General features: G+C 37.6%; 1 protein-coding gene across 3 annotated transcripts in view; it reads left to right on the plus strand.

The window, feature by feature from the left end:
- The window catches only part of LGR5 (leucine-rich repeat containing G protein-coupled receptor 5), a 137,195-nt gene that overhangs the window by 112,041 nt on the left and 9,334 nt on the right, over positions 1-15,820 (plus strand). For 2 of the 3 annotated variants that reach the window (XM_008576103.1, XM_008576105.1), the window contains 8 exons: positions 1,627-1,698; positions 4,430-4,498; positions 6,103-6,174; positions 9,406-9,477; positions 9,633-9,701; positions 9,842-9,913; positions 12,860-12,925; positions 13,896-13,967. In XM_008576103.1, coding sequence (XP_008574325.1) covers positions 1,627-1,698; positions 4,430-4,498; positions 6,103-6,174; positions 9,406-9,477; positions 9,633-9,701; positions 9,842-9,913; positions 12,860-12,925; positions 13,896-13,967 — 564 coding nt within the window. The remainder of the gene's footprint in view (positions 1-1,626; positions 1,699-4,429; positions 4,499-6,102; positions 6,175-9,405; positions 9,478-9,632; positions 9,702-9,841; positions 9,914-12,859; positions 12,926-13,895; positions 13,968-15,820) is intronic. The other variant, XM_008576104.1, reaches the window with a different exon arrangement.

Genomic DNA, 15,820 nt, shown 5'->3' on the forward strand with positions numbered 1-15,820 from the left:
TGGATAATTCTGGTCAAACTGAAAGATGCCCTTCTTATTATTTGGTAAGTACTTCTTGAACGCCTACCAAGGAAAGAGAAGTGAGAAAAAAAACCCTTGACAGTGAACTATGCATTTGTAAAGCCTTTTCCCCCTGATAATGTCCAGATTTCATTATTTCAATAAATCAAGCGGACTCTCAAATAAATAATACTTTGAAAAATAGTCTTCTTTAAGAGTGTAGCAATATGCCCCCATAATATAATAGCCAATCAAGGCTGATATAGGAAAATAGATTCATGAAAGGCTATAAGATCAGATTGCATAAGGGCTTTGAGAAAGGCTGCTTTTGCACTCTCCCTTTGCTTCATGTCCACCCACCCACCCACCACTGCCTTCAGTCATTCCACTTCATTAGTTGGTTACATGTCTGTCTCTTGCACTATAGTATATACTCCTTTGAGGATTGGCCAATATCTTATCCATCTTTTTAGATTCCTCTCAATCCTCTTCCTCATATGTTGCATGTAGAACATCCTCAGTGAATTTCACATAGATCTCACATGAAACCAAAATTTATTTATTCAGGAAAAAATCTTAATCTGAAAGGAGGATAAGTTTTTGGTGATATTTCTATACTGAATTTCACATATAAAGATGGTGCTATTGACCCAGCAAAAGCTGGGTATGTGCTTTAGTTTTTTCCCTCCACTAGAAGAAATGGATTTACAGAGATCTATCTATGTAGAACATCCTCAGTGAATTTCACATAGATCTCACATGAAACCAAAATTTATTTATTCAGAAAAAAATCTTAATCTGAAAGGAGGATAAGTTTTTGGTGATATTTCTATACTGAATTTCACATATAAAGATGGTGCTATTGGCCCAGCAAAAGCTGGGTATGTGCTTTAGTTTTTTCCCTCCACTAGAAGAAATGGATTTACAGAGATCTATCTATTCTTCTTCATCTTCTTTAAGCACATTTTCGAAAATCCCTTCGGGAGCTGGTCCAGTTTTCAGTTATGCACACAGTTGTTCTCACTGGTTCTGACCTAACTGACTTACCAAATGAGCCAAAGATAATTATACACATTAATGCTTTGTCAAGATGACTAATCTCCTCTGGCAGCAGAAAAATCTTATCACCATTCCCTGTGGCTAAAATTGTTGCTTTCTGTTGACCTGTGGCCCTACCCTGGGTATGTAGCCATTATATGCCTTCAGCTTTAATAGAAAATGAGCTTAGTACACCTAGGACCACCCATCTGAGATGATCTAATCTGAGATGATCTTCTGTCTGTCAGCGATGGTCAGTATCTCAGTTCAACAGCCTACATCCCAAAGCCATGCTGAATAACCTATGCTGAAAAATATGCTGTAAAATCTGAATGTATTTATATTAATCATGTTGCTTATATTATTATACACTCCCTAATATCTCCAACCCAAAAGACAAAACTGTGACTGTCTTTTAAATTCTATGGTATGAGTGAACGGGACATATAGTTTAAAAAAAAAAGTTTATTTTTAAAAATTAGTTCATACTTTCGTATAAGTTTCTTTGGATTTAAGTAATCAAAATGTCGTGCCTAAGTTTGTCATGGGCAATGTGCCTTCATGATTATCTGTAATGTTTTCCTGCAGGCATCTCCATAACAATAGAATCCTCTCCCTGGGAAAGAAATGCTTTGATGGGCTCCACAGCCTAGAGACTTTGTGAGTTGACCTTTTATTTGTTTCTCTTTTTTCAGTGTTTTCATGAATATTCTAAAGCAATCAAAATAGCCTTAAAGCCAAACTTGCTATTTAGTTTGGTTAATTGCCTAATCTTTAAACAGATATTTACAGTAACTTTGTTTTACACACACACACACACATAGCCCCACCATGGAGCTAAACAATAAAACTGAGATTATTTTTTTTTAGTCTAATGAAAGTGACAAATTTGTTAGAGTCATTATAAGTTAAATGAGATGTTCTCTACTGCGCTGTGACTGTTTGCTTAGGAATTTGTATTCTCTGTTAAGGATCAATTCACTATTGTCACTCAGGCTCACTATTCATGAGTCTGGTACTCTCTGTTGAATGAAAGGATGCAGACTCAGCAAAAGCCTGAGATGATGAGATGATCAGACATCTCATTAGGAAACAGTGAGGGCTCATGCTAAAGCAATTCAAAATACTAAAGAGTAATAGCAGCTACATTTATTGAGTATATCTATAATCAAATATTGCACTGAGCACTTGGCATACATTGTTTCAATTACTTCTTACAACCATCATATGAGAACAGCTCTTACTATCCCATTTTAGGCTCTAGTGAGGTTAAGTTATTTTACCAACATTACATGTCCAGCCAGCAGTAGAACTGAGATTTGCTTCCTTCTCTAGTCTGATTCTAAAATCCATGCTTACCACTATATATTTCTTCCAAAGAATAGGTCGAAAGTTCAGTTCTTAATTGGTACCTATAGTAAAAATAGAGTCCAACCAGCTGACCATGCCACAAACACTCTCCCAGAGCCAAGGTGGAGGTTCTCATGGGCAACAATCGGTCCCCAGCCTTATTTCAGAGGAGAGATTCATTGCCCTGTTGAGTGAGAGGAGTATAATGAGTGTGGGGTTACAGTCAGTGAGGGTCATGAATGTGCTGAGAGAAGGGGGTGGTTGCATCCATGCCCCCAACCCTACCCCCATATTTTGAATACACAGGCACGATAAACCTCATAGTGCCACTGAATCTACAATGTTGGCTCTGACCAGCACTGCAGAAGGAGATGACAGAAGACCACTTCTCCTGTGACCATGAGGCCCATTGTTCATTTGCATACAGAGCTTACCAATTTCTACATAGTCAATTTAGCTTCTAACCAGCCTGGGTCCACTAATTTCCTGAGGGACTATCTGTTGTCAGTGGTCTTCTTACAGCTCTCCTTCCAGGGCTCAGTCACCCTGTGTTTCCTCTTAAGTGCCAAAAATGAACTTGTCCAGGCAGGACTTTGGTGTCAATGTAATGGCATAGGCAACCAGTTCCCATCAGCTGCTAGAAAAAAAAATTAGAACTTCTCTCTTATCTACACAGGGCTGGGCTGGGGAATTTTAGCAGTGGAAATCACCTTCCAGTCCTTTTGAACACAATGATAAAACTGAAAAACAAGATGGGCTTTGATAGATATTTGCATAAATAGTCTTTCTTTTCTCCCCCTGTTTGGGGTGAGGACCTAGGATTGCATATAAATACCATAGAGAAAAAAATCCCAGGGCAGAATTTATGGGTCTTATATCTACCCTCCCCCACCTTGCCCAGGGCTACAGAGGATCAGTAAATTGGTTATTCCCGACCTCTTCCTTTCCCTCACTAGAAATCCAAGTAATTTATAAGGGTCCGATCCTTGTTTAATCAAGACAGAGCATCTGGAGAGATTTACAAACAGGAAGAAAATTTATGTCCACAAAAGACACGAGTTTCCTGCCTGGAGTATAGCTTAAGGATGGTTTGTGGCAGACAAGTAGGATACATGTTTAACTCAGTCAAATTATCTCTTTTAAAATTAAATAGCAATTCTTCTCCACAGAGGAGAATCTAACCACATCTGATTGCCTGACCAAAAGGTTTTTCTGCACCATCTGGGAAATCTGCCATTCCCAGAGACCAGGAGGCAATTACTTTTTCATAGGAAGATGTAGATATAGGTGGAGTAAGTCTATACAGTGCTTGTAAGTAATGGAACTGAAAAGCCATTTGTGTCATAACAGATAAAGAAATTAATGATTTGTTTAGCCATTCCATCTCTGTGCATGAGGGATAATATAGAGCTTCGCCTCACAGAACAATGAAAACATCATACTTCTGATCTGAATCATTATTTGTGACCCTGAGGATATTCTAGACCAGAATCACATAAACCTCACCAACGTACCTTGTATCACATAAACCTCTCCAGAAACAGGTCTCATCAGACATGCAGGGACCCCATGGGAGTCAGGGACAAAGTAGCCCTCCAAGATGTCCTGTCTCCTAGTGGATGAAGAAGGGAACAGGAAACAGGATGTGACCGAGGAGACTGAGGAATGCAAATACAATCTGGCAACTCAGTGAGCTGGGTTCAGATGAAGAGCCCCATCAGCAAGCTGTCAACACTGGCCACATGTCCCTCCTAGTTGGAAGACAGTGCTGCTGCACATCCCCTCTATTTTTTAAATGCCCCAGTGCCATTGGGCCTTGACTCAGAAATTTCTCATAATCAGTCTAATGACCATTTTAAGGCAGATACTTGTGGAATGTTGGTGGTCAGTAAGCCAAGAAAACCTCTCTCCATAAAGAGAAGGAATGAGAACTTTTGTCAATGATGTGGGTCCACTGGAATAGCATGTTAACTTTCCTTGTAAATACGGTATACATGAACTCTTAAATGAAAAACCAAAAATACTCTTTACTCATTTTCAGAGATTTAAATTACAATAACCTTGATGAATTCCCCACTGCAATCAAGACACTCTCCAACCTTAAAGAACTGTAAGTATTCAGGACAATTTTAATGGGTGAATTTTATTCTTTGTGAATTTATTTTAAAATGTGTGTGATTATTGTAAGTCATATTGTAATATAACTTACCAAAACCTGTTAAAATTCATATAAATAATGGTTAAGTGCACTTGAAAGGTATTTAAATTGATTCTATCTCCAGCAAACATCAGATAATATTTTTTAAACTTATAATGGGTTTCTTTAATATATATATATATATTAAAGAAATTTAAATATTGCTTTAAGCTATACTCTTTTTTCTTTGCCTAAACTATACATACTCCCTAAACATGTGTATACTTTATAGATTTGTAGTAGATCTATAAAGAAATTCAGTTACTTGCTGAGCATTTCTTTTTTTTTTTTTTTTTAAAGATGACCGGTAAGGGGATCTTAACCCTTGACTTGGTGTTGTCAGCACCACGCTCAGCCAGTGAGCGAACCGGCCATCCCTATGTGGGATCTGAACCCGGGGCCTTGGTGTTATTAGCACCGCACTCTACCGAGTGAGCCACGGGCCGGCCCACTTGCTGAGCATTTCTAAAATCCTAAATACTTTTAGGTTGCATAAATCTAGAACTGGATACATAAAATTGTATGTGCCTAGTACAATAATAGGTACTTTTACATATATTATTTCATATTCTTTAAATGCTTCATGAATCTTATTTATTTAAAAGAAACCACAATTTTACTAAAGTAAAGCCGACTTTTAGCCATTTTATGTAATATATTACATATATTGTCTTTTAGATGATAATATTTAATTACCTTTTCTTTGTACCTAAAAAGATGAATAACCCATATAAGTAATGTTCTAACACTTGGAAAGGAAAAATAAACTTAGAATTTCATTTCCCTGGCAGTGAGAAATAAGACACACAGCCAAAGAGGTAGATAGGAGAGCTTGTTTATAAGAAAAAGCCTTTAGGTGTTCTGTCTCAGGAAACCCCACATGTAGCTTAACTGGGCAGTCTTCATGTACATGGTCATGCAGCCCAAGGACCGCCACTCACTTCATACAACCACAGGCTCACGTAAAACCAAAGATAACTGACTCTGCCCCTATGCCATCTATACAACATTAGTGTCAACAGATGAGAATCAATCTTTTATTACAGACTCACTGAGCCGGGGCAATGAGTTTCACATCAGGAAATTTCGTCCTCATAAGGAGATTACTTAAATCTCTACTTCACTGCAGCTTAAGGCAATTTTCTGTTCTCCTAACTTCAAATGGAGTCAGGAGGAGTGATCATAATCCTCTCTCCAAAGATGGTTCCCACTTTCTCAGGCTTTTATACAGTGGTGCTCTATTGGATATTAACAGGTGGATTTTCTTTTTATTACATTAGATTGTATGTTTCTATAAAGCACAATTATTATTTTCAAATTCTTTATTCCTGTTTCATGATGACAGCCTGTGATTTCTTTTTCTCCTAGAGAATAAATGAGGGTACATAAGTTTCAGAATTCATAGAGAAATTTAACCTTGTCCCCTAGTTACCAAACATGATGACTATTGCCATGAGGGGGGGAAACTATTAAATAATTTTACCCTACACATGATAACTTGTTTTTTCTCTTTCTAGAGGATTTCATAGCAACAATATCAGGTCTATACCTGAGAAAGCATTTGTGGGCAACCCTTCTCTTATTACAATGTAAGTGACCATAGTGCATTTTGGAATGCACTGAAATGTATCCATTCTGAAATGTAGCATGTATTGCACTTTTAAATATAATACAAAGAATGTTCTATATTTGCCTGAGTTTTCTCTCAGTCAATGTAAGAATTTATACAGAGAACTGTATATGAAGGTGTTCTGCTAAGTTTTAGCCGAACACTGAAATGATATAAAAGATTCTTTTTCTAGGATCTGTGATGTGCATCACATTATGCTTGGTATCTTCAGATGCCTTGTCTCACTTCACAATAATCTGGTGAAATGCTTTTGATTATCTCTATTTTCTAAGGAATAAACTGATTTTTAGAGCATCAATGCCAAGGCCACAAAGTCATTCATAACTTGAACTCAAGTGTACTAGAAATATAAATTATTATATACAAATAGGGGTCCTTTACAGCAACAGACTCCAGCCTAAATTGGTGGGGGAGAAGGGAATACTGTTTTATGCTAAGTCTCTATATCCATTTATTATCAAGGCCAACCATTGAGTAACATTTATACACACTGGGACATAATTCAGAAAGGTGTATTTGTTCTAGAAAGGTGAATATGAGGATTTATATGCCATAAAAGAATAAAAGAGTACAACTACAGAGTATAACTAATTTTACGTTTCTCATTTAGCACAGATAGCAGATTGCTGATGTAAAGATATACTCGTATAAGTATTAGGCTGGATCTTAGTTAAAAGACACCTGTCCGAGGGAGGTTTGGGGATCATGGGTGAGGGGTCTCAAATCTGGAGGAGGAGAGTAAGGACAACTATTGAACATGACTCTAGGAGCACTTTTTGGCAGATGGTCGTCCTGTGCCAGCTTGATTTGAGAGGCTTTTAGGAACCATGTGACATTTGCCACAAATACGCTAGAGTCCCAATTAGCCCTGAAAACTGAAAAACAAAACAAAGCCATTCATCGTTTCTAAAATGTTCTGGCAATATTTAGGCAAACTAAGGGTTTTTAAGCATATTGACCAATAAACATTAGTCCTCATTAGAGAGTATTTACATATTAAAAGGTTGGCAAATTGCATTGTCTTTGCTGCTCTTTCCTTGCAGCCACAGGACTGGGTTTTAATCACTCTTTTGATATGCTAATACCCCTGAGGAGGACTAACAGCCCCCCATATTTATTAGAGCTTCTGTCCACTAGTTGACAGTGTTGACACTTTCTCCCTGGAACTCTCCTCTCCTTGCTTTTTACATGTTTCCATCTCTTGTCAGCACCAGCCTGTTCTGAGTCCCCTGTTTCTGTGAGTGCTTCCCATGGCCAGCTGGCTACCCAGTCCCCATTCCTACCTCTGTAGTTCCCTCTTTCTATCTCCACTGCACAAGCCTCTCTGCTAGCCATTACTTCTAAATGTTAAAAAGTCTAGATGAGGCCAGTCTCCCTTCCTCCACCTTTGGCTGAGTCATCTCCCTTGAAGCACAGCAACTATCTTGTCACTCTCTTGCTGTGAAACATAGACATTTAGGATTATCTGTACATTAAATGCAGCAGTGTGAAATTATCCTGAAATTCACAGCCCTCCACAACATGGCCTGAGCCAACCCTCCCAACCAGTTCTCCAAAGTTCTCCTCAATTACTCTGTGCCATAAACCAAACCAACTAAGCTAAGTTCTTTTCTTATTTCCTTGGCTCACAGAATTCCATCCCCTCACTTTGCTTACTGAAATTCTGTTTTCCAGGGCCTATTTCAAATGCCATTTCATGAAGTTTTTAAAATCTCTCTCTAATGCACGAAAGAGCTCCCTCCTGAGAATCACAAAGCTTCTTATTTATATTTATGATACTTCCACCTTATGCATACAAGACATGTATATTCATACCTGCCCAGTGTACATATATACATGCATGTATGTGAACATATATATGCATACAAGCATATAGTGTAGCTAAGGGATAAAGTGATATGAGGAAAACAATTTTTTAATCATAAGGCCTACATTCCAGCTCTAGTTCTTTCCCTTTCTTACTGATTGCCTAATCTCAAGGGAAAAGAAGAGATCAGAGGGTAGGAAGATGGAAGAGAACTTAGGTTTGTTGGGTAACAACTCTATCCCAGGTACTATGACAGATGTTACACATGCATTAGTTCTTTTCATTCTTATGTAAACCCTACAAGCAAGTATTATTATCTCAGTTTAACAAATTAGAAAATTGAGGCTCTGGGAGGTAATGAGCTTGCCAAAATATCTGCATTTCAATGTCCTCCTCTGAAAGTGAAGAAAATAGTATTTACACTATGCACCGCATAAAGTTGTTGGGTAGATCAGTTGAGCTACGTGTATGAAGTGCTTTGTCAACTACAAAGTGATATGCTGTTATTTATTTGTTTTATCCCAACTGATTCCAAGCTCCTTCAGGACAGGAATATTTTATCACTCCTCTTCAAACCCCCAGCATCTAGCATAATGCCAGGCACAAAACAGATACCCAATGACAGCTTCTTCAATGAATCAGTCTTTAAATACCCTAAGAAGCTACCCTCATACTTTAGCATAGTAGTAAACACCAATAAATATTTGTTGAATTTAATTGGACTAGAATGATGACTCAGCTAAGAAGTATGTGTGGGGCTCCATTGAGCAGGCAGTTCAAATACATTACATTGAAAACATCTGTAAAAAAAATATTTTTTAAGCTTTAATAATGTATCACCTTTTAGAACAATAATTAATTCAAGAAAATTAATAATGTTAGAAAAACCCTAGAGTATCTCATTTCCTCTCAAATAATTTGAAGGTCCCTTGTGTGTGTTATGGAAAGATTTGACCAGCAGATATAACCTTCAGTAGATATAGATATATAGACTTCATCTTTCTTTAATTAATGATACAATTGCCAGCACTTTGAATCACCTTGTAGCCACTCAATGGGTATTCCACAGATATTAGAAGCAGAGGAAAATTTTAAGTGTAACTACAGTCAGTTCACTTGCTTTTCCCTTAGTAACTATCACTCATATCTGCCTTGCTGTTGGAAATTTCAAATTTTTTATAGTATGGATTTCTTACTAAAGGTCTCCTAATGTGAATCAAAATGTTATTGAGGTTTCCCTGAAACCAAGTAAATCGGAATGCTAGGTAATACAGTGTAATCAAAATTACATGAATACATTTAACGTATTTGTTGAAATTTTGAACAGATATTCATTTGTCATTCAAGTTTTACATTAAGACATTGGTGTTTGGGTTTTTTTAGACATTTCTATGACAACCCCATCCAGTTTGTTGGAAGATCTGCTTTTCAACATTTACCTGAACTAAGAACATTGTAAGTTTCTATTTCTCTTATAGATCACTTTCTCCCTTCAGGGTTGCTGTGAAGATCAAATAAATATTATAGGTTGAAGTGCTTTGAAAATGGCAATAAGAATTATCTCTATCTAAAATTTTCTCCCAATAATACTCATGTACTCTTCCTTCCAGGACTTTAAATGGTGCCTCACAAATAACTGAATTTCCTGATTTAACTGGAACTGGGAGCCTGGAGAGTCTGTAAGTACTTGACTAGGTTCCTGACTTTGCCCGAACATACACTGTCCTCAGAGCCTGATCAGTTTTAACATTGGTGAATCAAAATATGTCACTGTGTGATGCCTGAATGAAAGAATTATGTCTGGTTTGTGTTTTCACAGAACTTTAACTGGAGCACAGATCTCATCTCTTCCTCAGTCCGTCTGCGATCAGTTACCTAATCTCCAAGTGCTGTACGTATCAGTAAGGCAACAATGTTGTGTCAACAGGCAACTTCCATTTAGGGGTGAAATGGCAGACATTATTTCAACAGTCCTTTAAAAAGAGAGAAAGTTCTTGCCTTGCAGGTCTCCAGGGGGTCAGGCCTCCTTTGGCCTCTGTGATCCAGGATCTCTGACATGACCCTGGTAATGATGGTAGTGTACCCTTTGTTTCTAAGTTTCAAACAGTCTCCTGTTAGAGTTTCAATTGGCACACATTTCTGTTCAGAAAATGGATATGAACATGCCAAAATAACTTTATCTCTCCTAAAGGTTTTACAGGGCAGACAAAATAACATAATGTATCAACAAACCAATATGGATGCCAAAATTAAAAATTGAATTATCAGACCAGCACAAACCTTGATAAAGGTGACTAAACACTCTTCCGCTATAGTTGTGGGTGTGTTCATCTAATGGTTAAACAACTTGCATGTGTTATTTCTGTTGGTGCTTTTCCCCCATGTCTTTCTCATGTTTTATGAAAAGTAGTTTATAGAAATTGGAAGTACCTTATTTTAACCTTCCATTTTCAGCCTTCTCCCTCAATTCCCACCCAACCTGATTATTGTCCTCTCAAGCATTGATGGGACTTAATGAAAAGACCCTTAGTCTTTCGTCATGACTCTGTTCTCACAGAGTAGACACTGAAAGAAAGTGAGCTGAGATGCCGGGTACCGTTCAAGCTTTATTAAAAGAAGAAAATCTGCTGGGCTGTGCTCAAAGTAGCAGGCAGCCCAGGGCTGCCCTGAAAAGGGGACAGCACCAGGTATGGGGGTGGTAGAGCTTATATAGTGTGCGAAGGGCTGGCTGATACCATCAAGGAGGGTCATTATGCTAATGTGGATTGGGGTGGAGAATTGTGTCCTTGCAGAAGCAAAAGGGGTTTCTGTTTAAGTCAGGAGGCTTCTCGTAAAGAAAAGGGGGAAGGGAAGGGGCAGGGGTGGGTGGCACCATTTTGTATTTGGGCTTGGTTATGTTGCAGATCTATTAGAAACCTGTCTATTAGACACCTGTCATTCCACCATAGGCTTTACCTAGTAGCAGAACTACAAGCAGCACTGCAAATGTGAGGTAGAAGAATATGAATGTCTGCCACAGTGATTCTGCCTTCCCCCATCCCCAGCCTGCTCTGTCACTTCCGACCTGAGTTGCTTAGTGACATAGGGATGCAATAATACCACATGGTAGCCTTGGAGTCAGTCATTCACTTCTCTAAGAGGGGGGTATAGAGCAAGTCTCCTTTTCTTTACCCCATACCACCCCTTGAGGTGTAGATATAGATGAGAAAACTGAGAATTAAGGAAGTTTAGTACATTTGTCAAAGTCACACTGCAAGAAAGTAGTAGAGTTCAAATTCAAATGCAGTCAGTTTGATAGAGTAACTGGGAGACAGCATGTGTATACCAGGTGGTAGAAATTTGGGGGCCATCTTAGAATTCTGCCTACCACACCCAGAATGGTATAATTATCCCATTTCTTGAGAAACCTGGCTGAGGAACACGACTGGGATTTCACATACTTTAACTAGTGTCTCCTTTATAAGATGGCCACAAGGATTAAACGAGATAATTCAAGTAAAGCTATAAACATGGTGCCTTTATATAACACGTGCTTGGTCAGCATTACCTGTGAAAATCATTAGGTAGAAGATAACACTATGCCTTTATAAGAAGAAGGTTTCATGTACCCTCTGCTAAGAGGTATACAAGGAAAGATTTGCCCCCTGTGCAGCCTGTAGAGATGAATAAACCAAATGGTTATCAGCTTTGATAATATGTGTGTCTATTTATTTTTTCAAAAATAATACCATATTATTAATCAGGTGTATTTGTGCATAGGTGTGGGGCTTTTTGTTTTTTCTTTGGTGGGGGGATGGTGTCTTTCACATCTCTAGTATCAGCCACAAACTTGTGCTTGCAAACAGCTTCATATGAACTAATTATGTGTAGTAAGAGTTCAAATGAAGCTGTTTAATAAATAAAATGAAGCTGTTAAATAAACCCCATTTATTCAATAAATATAAAGTGATCGATTATAAGAATAATTTAAAACCCTCTTAGAAAACAGTATGGATTGTTCCATTGCATACATTTTTCAGTGGTGATCTGGTTTTAAGAATTAAAATCAGGCATGAAAATGTGTTAGTTGATTAGCTGATAACTTTTAAAACACGAAAACAGTATGGATTGTTCCATTGCATACATTTTTCAGTGGTGATCTGGTTTTAAGAATTAGAATCAGGCATGAAAATGTGTTAGTTGATTAGCTGATAACTTTTAAAACATGAGACAAGATTTTTTTATATACCTATGTTATTTTATCTACCAGCTTTCTTTTTTTAATCTTTCTGCAAATTACCATATCTTGTTTTAGTTATATTATACTATAAATATGTCCAGATGTTTTAGTTATTCTGTAATTTGTTGAGTTTTGACTGAAAACTTTCTTAGATTAATTTCCCCCCTTGTAGTGACTGATTTCAAAGTTATTGCTTTGTTTTAAATTGCTGAGTTTTTTTAAAAAGTTGATTAGAAAAGAACCAACAATGATTTCTCCTAGCTGTGGCAATGTAGCAGCTCTAAGAGACAGAAGCACAATTATTTAATTTAGTTCGAACTCATTTTAGTAAGATAATAGTCAAAACATTATAGGTCATTACTAAAAAATATATAAATAAATTCATTAAGTAAACTACTTAAATCAATTAAACAAGTATAACAGTTACATTTCAGTAAACATTTGAATCTACTGCTTAATCCAATAATGCCTGTGACTACCTGCTCCCTGTCAGGACTGTGGAAATGTACAGCCGGCCTTTGGGAGATGTAACATCTTGGAGGGAAAAGGAGATCAAAGCATGTTTCCTTACAATTCATATGTAACAGATGTTCCCTTTTTGCACTTTCTGTTTTTCAGAGATCTGTCTTACAATCTATTAGAAGATGTACCCAGTTTTTCAGTCTGCCAAAAGCTTCAGAAAATGTACGTCTATAAGAGTCTCTAAATCACCTAGCAGAAAACAAGAGCCAAAACATTTTTCAGGGGCATTGGTTCGTTTACCCTGTGGGTCACTGGCAAGACATTTGATGCTTTTCCTTCTTATACACACAAGGTGTGACTGGGTAGGCTAACTGGAAAGTTGGGAAGCATAGATAATATTATTTTATCATGCATTGTACTATAATATGTGTAAAGCATTTATTATGTATCTGCTTTTTTGTGTGTCCTAACTCAGTGTAATAGTGAACTGGATCTGTTTGAGCTTCAGAGTTTTTCTTTTTTTACATGTACAACCAAACTGACATGTTCAATGAGTGGTGTCATTTTTGAATATGGGAGGACTTGCGTTTGTTGGTATGTTTGTTTCACGATAGCCATCTTTAGACGAGGTGCCATATTTGTCATATTTCAGGTGCCATAGATGCCACTTATCCATAGAATATTTTGGAATTCCTCTCTTAAAATTGCCTCCCCCCACAAAACATCAGCCTTATTGCTTTATAGTCAAACAGTTTTGATCAAAACAATATTAATCATCTATCCTTTAACACTTAGTTTTTCTCTGAATGCCTTTGGATGACTAAGGGAGAAAAACAAAACAAATCCATCTTTAAAATGTAAAAATGTGATACTCCTAAGACCCTCAAAGAATATAAGAAAGTCTCAGAAGGCATGCCACGAGAGGAGTCCTCAAGTGTTTTGAATGATGATGCCATGTTTGGAATACGGCTTTATATCTTCCCAAGGGAACTAGCTGCTTTGAAAGAGAGGCATTACTTATTTAAGTGTATAAATTGTAATGTTCTTTTTAAAACAAACAAAAACCAGTCACTTGATAGTCACACTTCGTGTGTTCCTTTGATTGAGGGCAAGAACTGTAAAAGTTCTCTGAAGTCTATAATCTTTGAAACCAGTAACTTTGAAATCAGTCTTTGGAACTCTGTCATTTCAGTGACCTACGACATAATGAAATCTATGAAATTAAAGCTGACGCTTTCCAGCATTTGCTTAGCCTACGATCTCTGTGAGTACCACCTCAGCACCTTCCCCAACACAGAGCACTTTCTTTCTCTTTTGGGCCTTTTCCTAACATTCTGTTCACTGTATAATGAATACAATCAAGTGTGTTGTTGGGCCTCTGTGCATATATTTGCTTTGAAAAGACAAGTATTTTTGCTCCTGATAATTTCCAGAAATAAATTTAAAAGTAGTAAATTTTCAATTACACTACCAGTCAGCAGACATGAAACTCTGATGAAGAGGAACGAGGCCAAGCTGCTGAATAGCTTAACAAAATGTGTTTCTGTCCACAACTGGAATTGGCAGGGATCATTTTGCATACAAAAAATAGGATGATCACACAATTCTTCCTGCCTGCCTTTCTTTCCTGGTTAAGCAGAGTTTTTCAGCATGTGTCTCAATGTGCTTAAGAATCACCTGGGGAAGACTGAAAAATGCAGACACCACGTCCTCACCTGCCTCACAAGTTAGAATCTCTGGAGTGAGGCCTGAGAATCTGCATTTTAACACGTACACTAAGGTTTGCATACAGCTTTCATCAAAATGCTTCTGTTGCTCAGGCAACTAGGATAGGATTTGTGAATATTTAATTCCATTTTATGATTAAATATGCCATATATTAATTGTAAATTTTAAAAAAAGAAAACTTGCTAACATTATTTTATGAAATGGCAGTTCAAACTTCTATACTGAAATTGGATTTCAACATGATTTTGGTAAATGGTAATGATATCTAATGTTTAAATGGCAGAGAAGAACCAGAAGTCAGCAAAAGAAAACTACTCTTTTTTTGCTGACTTCTGGTTCTTCTTAATACTTAGGAGACTATACCCTTGGTAAAATAATGCCATTCCTCAAAACATTTTAAATTTATCTTTAAGAATCACTTTCTTTTGTCAGCACCATGCTCAGCCAGTGAGCAAACCGGCCATCCCTATATAGGATCCGAACCCGCGGCCTCGGTGTTATCAGCACCGCACTCTACCGAGTGAGCCACGGGGCGGCCCTAGAATCACTTTCTTTTGAAAGTTTACCTTGAGAACCATCTTGTTCTGAATTTAGTTGTGTTGCCCTTTCCTTACTTTTGGTTTAAATCTGCTTGTGTATTCTTTTACTTTTTAAAAAAAATAAATGTTAAAAAAAAATATATATATATATGTATATAGTATATATATACATACATATAACCTAATTTCATTACTTGTCTTGTTCACTACGTTTGAGTTCTGGCTGTTTCCAAAAGTCAGTTCTATTTTTAAAGGCTGATCTCTAAAGATACAAAAAGAATGTGACACAGACTCTGAAGGTTAAATGTCTGTGCTCCCCTGAATTCCCTCTTCCCTTTGGACCTCATATTCAGTCACTCACCGAACTCTGCCATCCCCAGTTCATCCACTCCTCCCTTCTGCCACAGGTCCATATAATGACTTGCTTAGGTCACCATCATCCTGCTCCTGTTATCAGTCTCTGTCCACCATCCTCCTGTTATCAGTCTCTGTCCATTCATCTCATTCTCCAAAGAGATGGAAAAGCAATCTTTCTTAAAGAGAAATTTAATCAGTTTACTTCCCTGCTTCAAAAACTTTCTGCTGTTCCCCTACTGTCTTCAAGATCAAACCAAACTTCCCAGCACCACTCTTCAAAATCTGATTCTAGCTTCATGGTACAGCCTCACCTGTCTCCCACACATTCTACTCCGACACACAGGCCACTGTTTCTCCTGTTCCCACTGCCTGTTGGATTCCTCCCCACCCTTGACTTGTCCCCCTGCCCATCCCATAAGAATAAATCTCCCGTCTTTGAGCCCACTCCACGCTGATGCACTTTGCACAGTCTGTACTTCAGGACTTAGCACTC

Source organism: Galeopterus variegatus, unplaced genomic scaffold, assembly GCF_000696425.1.
Source record: "Galeopterus variegatus unplaced genomic scaffold, G_variegatus-3.0.2 Scaffold1289, whole genome shotgun sequence".
NCBI classification, from domain to species: domain Eukaryota; kingdom Metazoa; phylum Chordata; class Mammalia; order Dermoptera; family Cynocephalidae; genus Galeopterus; species Galeopterus variegatus.